Here is a 10,347-nt window from a genome sequence, read left to right as displayed (position 1 = left end):
ATGGGTGTCAATCAAGGATTTTGTTGGAAGTTTCTGTAATTATTGGATGGCTTGCACACACACACACATCCAAATTAAAAAACACACACACTTCATGTGTAACTCAGAAGTGAAACCCACTTTTTGGCATATGTTGGATGGAATTTGGAAGAACTATACCATAACAACTGTTTCCTTTATCTTTATCAAAACTATTTTTGTTTGTTTTGGGGTAGTTTATTGTTACTGTGAGATTAATCTAAGTTTAAGTCTAGCCAGAAAAATGCCAAACTGTTCATCGTTTTTCATTCTGTCCTCATCCATCCAAAAAGTCTGGTTATAGGACAACATGATGCTACCACAAAAGTCTGATTGGGATATGAACCATAAAGTTTCTCTAATCATTCTTCTGATTAATTTGGAGAGGGGCTTGTTTCTAGTTTTTTTATGTTTCTGGATTACCATTCCAACCGAACAAACCCAGCAAAACCACCATTCTCTCTTTGCATGTGATAATCTATTTCTCAGATCCTGACTCTTTTATCTCTTCGCATTGAGCTGCTTGATTGAAAAACAAATTAAAACCACAATACTTTTAGTCAATATTGACATCACATTTATATTAATGCAATTCTTCAAGTTGAGAAAAATCTTTAAAGCAGCTAAGAAAAAAATAATTATATTTGTATAGAGGAATAGTGCCAAATAAGTCTGATAATTGGTTTTGTGAAAATCGCAATTTATGTACAAATGCTTGAGAGGGCCATCACAGGACTTGTTGTTCGGAAATGATTCCAAAGCACATAAAATACTGTTGGTTTAGTTCATAAGTACATCAATTCTCTGCAGTTTGTGTTAAAAACGGAGTTATTTTTGAATCAATAAACTTTACTGTATAATTCTACAATTCTCAATTCAGGTGGTGAGACCATATCTCACGTTAAAATTCACACCCTGTGCCGCATCTTCTTCTTCGATTTGCTAGAGCATGTTAGCGCAGTTAGATGTAGCCTACCTACTAAATTATGCTTCTACAAGCCGCAGGCAGAATTTATTGGGGAACTCCTTGCAGTGTAACTGTGCGATCTGATGAAAAACTCGAAGAAAAAAGACCCATTTCTGTATTCGCTCAGCTATAACACAACATTTTTTTTTTATTTTATTCCACCATCATAACACTCCACTGGAGTATGTATCTTAAACGCAAAGAAAATACTGTAAACACAAAATACAAATTATCAACATTTCCTCGGAGGTACTAACCGTATTACAGAAATGTATTATTTCTGATCAGTTAACCATTGTGTTTGTAGTAAACATGAATCTGTATGCCAGCTCGAAGGGAGCAGAGCAAGGATGCAGAGACATGAATCAATTGCTTCCCTCTATATGCAAATATATCTAAAAGCTCAGTTGCTGTGGCAACATTAAGAATGTTTCCTGGCAGTGAGAAATATGACAATAGGAAAATGTTCACTTGTCAAATGTGTCATTTTTACATCCAATCAGGTTTCTTTGACATTATATTGTAAAATAAAACCCCAAGAAACCTGTTTGGTGGAACTTGATTCAGTACAAGTCAACATTCAGCATATATTATAACAGCATTAAGACATGACTGTTGACATCCTTGCTTAGTAAATAATACTTGAACTTAATAAAAGAGGTGGACATGAATCGTACAATTTCTGTGATACTTTAGTAGTGATAAATAATCAAACATCTTCAAACTCTTTTCTGCTCCCATCTCATTCTTACCACAAGGAAATGTTGGTACCAGTAGATGTAAACATGCATGAATGAGGACGGTTCAATTGGTTTGTTCTCATATCTCCGGACAGTCCAGTGTTCAAGACAAAAACAATGAATAAAGTAACTGCAAAAAAATAAAATAAAACAAGGATCAACATGGTCCAGCAGTCACAGCAGCAGTCTTTATGTTCGCACCTGGAACTTGCCAGCCTTGGTCATGTACTTGATGCCTTTGAAAGGTTTATACTTTTCACCGTACATGTCCAGCCGGTTTACCTTCAGCCCTGTTAGGGACACAAACACGGTTAAAGGCTGGAGGATTCATATACTTGTACATTAAATTTGTAGTTTGACTTGGAGCGGCTTTCAAAGCAAAAAAAAAACAATAAATTGTGAGAGCCACATCTGCACATTTGTAAAGAACTAATCAATTATAAACACCTAATTCGTTTTTTTTACAGCGCTCTCCGAAACTTTTAACATTCCTGGTAAAGATGTCTTTAAAAGCCTTAAAATAAAAAAAAAATTAAAATTTTGCTTAAGCTGATTAATGTCTCTGTTCATGACTTCCTATTTCCCAACGGTATAAATATGATATGAAAAACCGGCCTTCTCTGAGCTACTCTTCAAAAGAGGAAATAAAAGAGAACATGGCTTTTAAGGAAGGCCGATGCGTGCTGATTGTCATAAGTCATTAAATGGCTGTCAAAGCAATGCTACAATTTAAAACAGCTGGAACTATGATGAACAAGCCCGGATGAGGACCCAAAGCTTATCTTGTCACCAACATACAGTAAGCATGATGGTAAGAAAAATATCTCCAAAGCTCACTGATAAAAAGATGCAAAAAGTGACATCTTGGGGTCACCAAGTCTCCATAACAACTTTTAGACGATCAACATGCTGGCCAAATTTTATGGAATGATGCAAAAACAATGCCTTTTCTGTCCTACTATCATAAATGTAAATGTGTTCAGTTTGCTAAACTCTACAGGGACTTTATAGGGAACTGTGTGCTTTAGTCAAGCAAGTCCAACACTAAGCTTTTCAGCAATAAACACTTCTAGCAGGTTTAGCTTGACACTAATGGCAAATATGTAAACAAACAAAAAAAAACAAAAAAAACACCCAATGCCCACTGGGTTAAGTAAAGTGAAGGATCTGTGATGCTGTGGGCCTGATTCACCAGGAACCTTTTTCAGAGGGCAAGAAATTGTGAACTCTATATTATTAGCAGATTTAATTTCTAAATTTGTAAGTATAAGTTTGTGTTACTGAAAATAAATATGAACTTATTTTAAAGCTTTTGAAACATCTTTACCAATTAAATAAATTACCTCTTTATCAATAAGCTGATTTATTGAATATGACTCTCCTGTCAAGTCAGGGGATGCGGTTGTATTTAGTGCTTTGGCACCCTCTAGTGGACAGGAAGTAATATGTCACAGTAATAATAAAAAAAAAACATTAAATAAAATCAGGTGGTTGTCAGCTGAGAAAGCTGAGTCGGGCGAAGTATGCCCCTGAAGGAAGAAGTGGAGATCTTACTCAGAGGTTGGAAGTGCACTAATTATCTCAGATTGAAACAGTCTGATCAAGATATAGGGACATTCCTGGAAATACACTGAGGCAGCAGGCTACAGCTGGTGTGTGTATGGGTATACCTGAGATAGCCATCTGTTGGATCTTGAACTGTATATTAATGGCTGGGTTCTCATCAGGTTTAGAGGCTCCAGCTTGCAGGTTCATTGTGCCTTTAAGACTGGGAAGCTTCTGTGGGTTGATCTTTCCAACATCCCATGACAACAACTTCCATGCACAAAAACATGAAATAAAAAATATGAAGAATCTATCATAATGAAAGCAAAGTACAGAATAAGTCAATTGTAATTGCCCTTTATTCAAAAATATTCTCCTATAATGGACTGAACGGTCAGAAAAAACAAAACACACTCTCACAACTTCTCAGTACCTTTGTGACCGGGTCAAAGGTGTACGTTCCTTGGGACGGGTTGAGGTTGGCGTTGAGGACCCCGCGGGGCAGCTGGCTGCTGACTAGGACTGACTCCACAGCTTTACCCATGGTCTGTTTGGGACCCAGAGTCAAGTCAAAGCGACCCTGGGAGCTCCCCTCCCGAAAGGTAATGTTGTGCTTGACGTAAACAGGGATGGCCACCAGGCTGTGGAAGGCAGGTCAAGATGTATCATGAGTGAAATCATTTTGTATGATCTGCAAAATGCATGCAGATCATACAGAGATGAAAACTGTTACAGGTTTCTATTGGGGTTTTATACAATTGATCAAAACAAACTAGCGCACACAAAGTGAAATTAATTATTTTTACATGGTTTACAGATTTTGTGCATTAAGCCCTCTTTATTCTGCTACCCATAAACAAATTCCAAGAAAATCAACTGGCTTCAGAAGTAGCCAAATTTGTAAACAGAGTCCACGTGTGTTTAGTTTAATCTCAGTAGAAGTCCAGCTGTTCTTTGAAGGTCTCAGAGAACATCAGTGAACACAGCAGACAGGTATAAAGCCAACCAAGACATGGTCATCCACCTTTAGCAGGGGTCTGCAAGATTTACAATCCAAAGAACCATCCCCCGCCCCCCCAGTCCAGCTAAATAAAACTCATTTAGAGCTGCAAATGTTACATGACTTTTCAAAAAAAAGACGACCTACATTTTTTATAAACATCCACTATAGGACATTTGTTGTCATTTTCAAGAAACCACTATTTTAATTCTATTTTTAAAATAGAAAAAAAATATACAAAAAACTTAACTTTTTCAAAAAGCGGATAGAAACATTTTCTTCTAGGTTGATATTTGTGGAAAATGGGGTAAAAATAGAACAGGGTTTCCAACTTGATGACAAGAAAGATTGATCTAAAAACCTATTACTGGTACTCGTAGTGTCTGTCTGTTGTTGACATTCGATGCAATCATTTCAAAACTAGAAAACTGCTAAAACCTGCATTTGTTGTTATATGTCCACTACCGGTCAAACGTTTTAGGAACTCTTTGTGAGAATCTACAATGTAAACAGTCATGAAAATAAGGACATCCATTAAGTGAAAAAGTGCATCTAAAACTTTTGACTGGTAGTGTATGTATAAAAACATTTATTGGTTCTGTATCACGTTTTAGCCAAAGTTATTAAGAGTCATTTTGGAAGGTCCAAAGCCGGAGCCACAGGTCGCAGACCCCAGACCTAACCTGACAGGCTGGGCTAGGACAGCCAAATTTAAGGTTTGTAAAAACCAACACAGCAGATCAGCATCGCCATTGTAAAACATGCTGCATCGTGCTAAGGATATTGTTCTTTTGTTTTTTTTAATATGGCACAGGGAAGCTGGTCCAAGTTGACTGGGACTCTTAAAAACTCTTAAAGGCTGCAAAAGACTTAAAACTGGGGCTCACATTCACCTGTTGGAATGGCCCAGTCAAAGTCCAGACCTAGTTTCAACGAAGAGCATGTGGCAGGACTTGAGAATTGATGTTCGCAGATGCTTGAGTCAAACGGGCAAAAATATCACTCTCCACATCTGCAAAGCTATTAGAAACGTATGCCAAAAGACTTCCAGCTGGAATTGCAGTAAAAGGGGATTTTTTTAAAAGGTATTGACTAAAGTGGTGGTGAATAAAAATTCATCCCACACCCCATAGATTGTAAAAAAAAAAAGGTTAATTATACACCCTTTTCATTCTGCTGCATGATTATGAAGCACTTTGTGTTGGTCTACCACACAAAATCCCATTAGAATGCATTGAAATTTGTGGTTGCAATGCGAAAAAAAAAAACGTGAATAAGCTTAAGGGATACACATACTTTGACGAGACACTGTAAAACATTCAGAATCGCAAAATGAAGACTAACTTCTGGGAGCTAACGTGGTAGGAGAGTAGTCGAAAGTTTCCATCAGGTGGGATGAAGGAGAGGATCCGCTCAGCTTCCCAACGCTTGAACCGAACACACGGGTGGAAACTGACATCATCCAGAAGCCGTGGATTCTGAGGGGAGGGGGACAGGGAGTGAGACAGAGACTGTTTGAGAGCGAGTCAAGAAACATTGGGCTCTCCATTTGCTAGGACTGCACCAATCGATCGGCCCCGAATTCCTTTATTTTGTGTGATCAGCTGATACATGTGAAACCAATTTTATCTACCCCCACAAAGGTCTGAAAATCAACCACTGTCCCCTTTTGCTCTGCCGTGAGAAATGGCTGACTGACAGACTCACCCATCAGGTAACATATGCACATGTGTGTTTAACAATAGTCACCTCACTGTTGCATAGCGACTGTTTCGCTATATTTGGCGACATTTCAGACCCCTCTAGCGATTGTTTTTTTTTTTTCTTCAAAAAAGCAACTACCGGCAAATTTAGAGAGTATTGTTCAATGTTTTTCAATAAAATACGATTGGAACATTGAAGGTGTATTGTGACCTGAAGGTGCCAGTTAAAAAAAAACAAATAAACAAAATAATGATGAAAAAATTGTTATTGGCCAAAATTGCAATTGGCAGGTCAGGCTTTTAAAAAAAAATCGGTGATCGGCCAGAAAACTGCAATCAGTGCACTCCTCCTATTTGCATTTGCAGAACACTACAGATGTTTTTGGTTTAAAAAGACAAAACCCACCATAAATGAGAGCGTCAGGTCGGGCATGCCCGTCAGTTTCACGCAAGCATCAATAACTCCCTGAATCTCCGCTGTGATGGTGGAACCTGTGGAAAGACACATCCTGAGTGACTCTGATCACAAAGTGAGTTGTTTTACCTGCAACTCTTTATAGCAGGCATGGGCAAAATGCGTCCCCAAGCCACACACAGCCCGCTTGGGTTTTTAATCCGGCCCGCCGAACATGAGTTTCTCTACTGTGTTGTGAAAAAATGGCATTTGGAAAAAATATTTTGAACAACAAGCCTTGCATATCCATGCTTTACTGTCTATTAAAGGACAGAACCTTTTTTATGTTATGGCTTTTACATGTCAGTTATATTAGTTCAAACAAGTACCTCATCCATCCGCTCCTGGCCCGGCCCCTGCGCCACCATTGTGGCCCACAAGTCAAAAAGTTTGCCCAACCCTGCTTTATAGAGTAGTACCTGATTTATCAATGATGACATCAATCTCCTCCACCACGTCAAAATAGGCTTCATTGTTGGTGTATTTGACCCCGGTGCGTCGCCACGGCACCACTGACAGCTGGCCAGTGGGGAGCTGTTCTCCAACATTGGTGCTGCCTGGTAAACAGACATTGACCAATGATTAAAACAACATAAATAAGCACTAACTCAGAGGGGACGACACAAGACACGCCAAGCTTAAAAACCTGTTATGTGTAGATGTTACACTGGGTCACAAGCTGAGTTTAGGAGCCTAACATAACAAACATTTCTTTTTAAATAGTCCATTAGTGGGTTGAATATTCACGTAAAAGCAACCAAAACCTAAAGAAAACCGTGAAATCCCTTCAGAACTAGTAATCAAAACAACTTTTAAACATTACAGGAAAGTCTGGCTTTCCTGTGAGCTACATATGAGGAAATGAGCAATAAGCCACACTTTTTAACACTGCTGTAAACTGACAGAGTGCTAATACTTGCACAGCCTAAATGTATTATTCTGCTGCAGGCAAAGACTTTTCTGATGCATCTGTTGGTACAGTCCCTAAATACTGCAGTTGTTTTGTCTCTACAAGGGTTCAATGTGTTTGACGTAGACATAGTCCTGGGAAAACAATGTCTTAACAACTGACAGTACAGTCATTGGTAATAAATAAGGATACGCCATATTTCAAAAGCATTGAGGACCTCCTTTAGCAGCAATAAGTTGAAGTAGCGGTTTCTATATTACTATCAGTCTCTCGCTTATTCTTGAAGAATGTTGGACGACCACTCTTTAAAACATTCCTTTCACTTATTGAGGTTTGGAGACATTCATTTATGCCCAGCGCCCTTCTTTTCTTTTTCAACCGTTCTGCCATAGATTTGTTGGTCCTGATGCATGACCTGGTTTTGGTGAAGCTTTAGCTGTTGGAACGATGGCCTCACATTTGTCTCTAACCTACTTTAGATAACTCCCCGGCATACAGGGAAGTTGATAGTTGAGTCAATAACTGCAATGCATGTGGCACCCACACAAGCCCAAATCATCAGCCCTCCACCACCATGCTTGGCAGTTACAGAGTAAGGTGTTTGGGTCGACAGCCTCGGTTTGCTTTTCAGTAATGGTGCTGTGCTTTATGACCAAACATCTCAACTTTGGTCTAATCTCTCCACAGGATAGTGTTACAGAAGTCTGACGGTTCATTCAGAAGCAACTTTGCCAACCTACGTTTCGCTGCTTTTATGGTTTTCACGACAAAAAGATTTACCCTAACAAGCCATACCTGTTCCGTCTTTATCTTACTGTACTATTGTGAATTATACATGATGGAGTTCAAATCTTTGGAAAAGGCCCTCTAACTCTTCCGACATTTACGCAAAAACAACTGCTTCTCTAAAGCTGATCACATTCCTCCCTGACATTGTATGAACTCTCAGCAGCATTATTACTCCAGACCAACAAACTACAGAGGTGGTTAATTTTGCTGATGATCGCTAATTCTAGCCTGTTTGACTACCTTTCCTCTATAAGCCTACGAAAGCAGCGGGGGTGTCCTTACTTTTTTTCCAGGACTGAATTGACAAACATGAAACTGTATTTATCCTACAATTGTTTCACTGTAAAGTGTGTTAAGAATTGTGAGAGGACCTGTGATGGTGTTGACCATTGTGCGGAGGATGGTGGGAGGCTTAATAAGCTCTTTGAGGATGTTGGACTCCGTGGCCAGGGGGAACCCATTGTCCAGCATCTCCTCCAGCAGCTCATACACCACCACCACATTATCCTTAATGGCCGCCTCGGTACACACTCCAAAATAATCCTGGAAGAAGAAGCGCATACAGGAATGCATGCAAAGCCAGGTGTGAGTTAAGAGAGCTCAAATAAAAGCAAGTAGAAGACAACTCAAGAAGGCCTCTGACCTGGAAAGTGTCAACGACTCTGTGCAGAAACTCGATGACAAAGAGAGGCGGCACCTCGCTCTGGATCACGGCCACGAAGTAAATGCGGTGCCTGAGCACGCTGATCAGGTAGTGATGCGGCGTGGGGATCACTGGCGGAACGTTCTCCGGCTCAGTGGCGCGCTCCTGGGCCTCAAAGAAGTAGTCACACACGGAGCGACTGACCACGCTTTTCCAGTGCTTCTCCAGGAAAATATCCCCGGAGGCATTTATGAGGAACAAACTGTGGATCATCTTGACTGGAGAGGCTAATGGTAAAAGGAAATAATTTCATTATTTTAAAGGAATGTGTATATAAAATGTTTTATAAACTAACACACGTTCACTGATGCAGCTGAGTGATGAAGTTTGAGCAGACCATCATAAGTTACAACATTTTTAAAAAGAGCACGTTAAAACAAAACAGGGGTGACATCACAAGAGTCAAACTGATCAGCTGGCATCACTAAACAACGTGGCAGATAAGCAACTTTTTTACAGGTTATCTCATAGATTCTGAAGCCTTTCCGTTGCAATTGAGTGAAAAAAAGGATTTCAGCCTTATGTGTCTGAAAAAACAAAACAGACAAAACAACAAAAAAAAGAGTCTGACTTCGATTATCTTTAATCATCACCTGGTTGTTTCCATCTGATTCATTTCTGACCATATACTTGGAAAATGAGTAAGTTCCATATTGTGCTTCATTACCTTAAACTGATCCTCTTAAGAAAAGTAATATAACATGACATGTTTTTCTAAGGGTGTTACACAATATGTCTAAAGTGATTTTGCAAAAAACGGGCTTGTAGCTTTAAATATCGACAAAGAAACTAAGCTAAAATGGACTTTTTGGACGACTATAGGAGGAGATCATTTTAAACCCTGAGGGGAAAAGCCTTCCTCTCCTCACATGACACATTTCTGCTGGCTGGGGAATATGACACCGGATTATCCATTAAAAATGCGGCAAAAGCTATCAAGTTCAGGGCGGAAATAACTGAAGTCAAAGAATGGCTACAGTTCACACACATTCTCATGAAATAAAGTAGTCTGCAGCGACTAAGGAGCTAGGTGTATCTGTAATGTCAAGAAAACGAAGGCCTCCATCCGCACACATCAGGATGCTCTATCCGTCCCTCCTCCTGCCTCAGTCTCATGACAGAGACGCTCCGTCACCCGGGACCCGTTCAAATAACAAGCTTAGACTGAAAAATGTACCTAAATTACCAGCCGAACCACTTAACGGATGTCACTGACTTACCGAAGTGATAATTTCTGCCCTTCTCGAGTAGTCCTTCGCCTTTTCTCCCAATGAAAGATTAAACAGGCGACACTGCTTCCTGTTAGGTGGAGCAGTGGATACTAAAGCCACGCACAATGGAAGTGTTGAGCGAGCCAATCACAGGCCATATAGAGCACAAAGCCCCGCCTACTCGACGCATCCGTTAGGTTAATAACACGGAAGCGAGTGGTAAGAGTTATGGTACTGATTGGCCCATATCGGTAATCATTGATAAAACCGTCTACGGATTGGTTTAAATGGAGATTGGTCTGACATT

The 10,347-nt window shown here is 39.7% G+C and overlaps 1 protein-coding gene across 1 annotated transcript; it reads right to left on the bottom strand.

Moving 5' to 3' along the window:
- Window positions 1–1,113: 1,113 nt before the first annotated feature.
- ap3m2 (adaptor related protein complex 3 subunit mu 2) lies at window positions 1,114–10,182 on the bottom strand. The gene is made up of 9 exons (XM_047380228.1): window positions 10,050–10,182; window positions 8,770–9,056; window positions 8,498–8,669; window positions 6,847–6,984; window positions 6,380–6,465; window positions 5,615–5,748; window positions 3,704–3,911; window positions 3,396–3,540; window positions 1,114–2,015 (listed from the first exon to the last, which is right to left on the bottom strand). Exons 2-9 carry the CDS (start codon window positions 9,040–9,042, stop codon window positions 1,915–1,917), a joined length of 1,257 nt encoding a protein of 418 aa, XP_047236184.1. The 5' UTR covers window positions 9,043–9,056; window positions 10,050–10,182; the 3' UTR covers window positions 1,114–1,914.
- Window positions 10,183–10,347: the final 165 nt, after the last annotated feature.

This window comes from Girardinichthys multiradiatus, chromosome 12 (assembly GCF_021462225.1).
Source record: "Girardinichthys multiradiatus isolate DD_20200921_A chromosome 12, DD_fGirMul_XY1, whole genome shotgun sequence".
Lineage (NCBI taxonomy): Eukaryota > Metazoa > Chordata > Actinopteri > Cyprinodontiformes > Goodeidae > Girardinichthys > Girardinichthys multiradiatus.
The sequence above is the reverse complement of the archived record's forward strand: the minus strand, read 5'-3'. Positions and strand labels throughout refer to the sequence as shown.

Coding starts and splice junctions, on each gene's coding strand:
- ap3m2 (XM_047380228.1), bottom strand. CDS start 9,042: ATGATCCACAGTTTGTTCCTCATAAATGCCTCCGGGGATATTTTCCTG. Junction 5,749..6,379: donor ACCTGACGCTCTCATTTATG/GTGGGTTTTGTC, acceptor CCCTCCCCTCAG/AATCCACGGCTTCTGGATGA. Junction 3,912..5,614: donor TACCACGTTAGCTCCCAGAA/GTTAGTCTTCAT, acceptor TGCCTTCCACAG/CCTGGTGGCCATCCCTGTTT.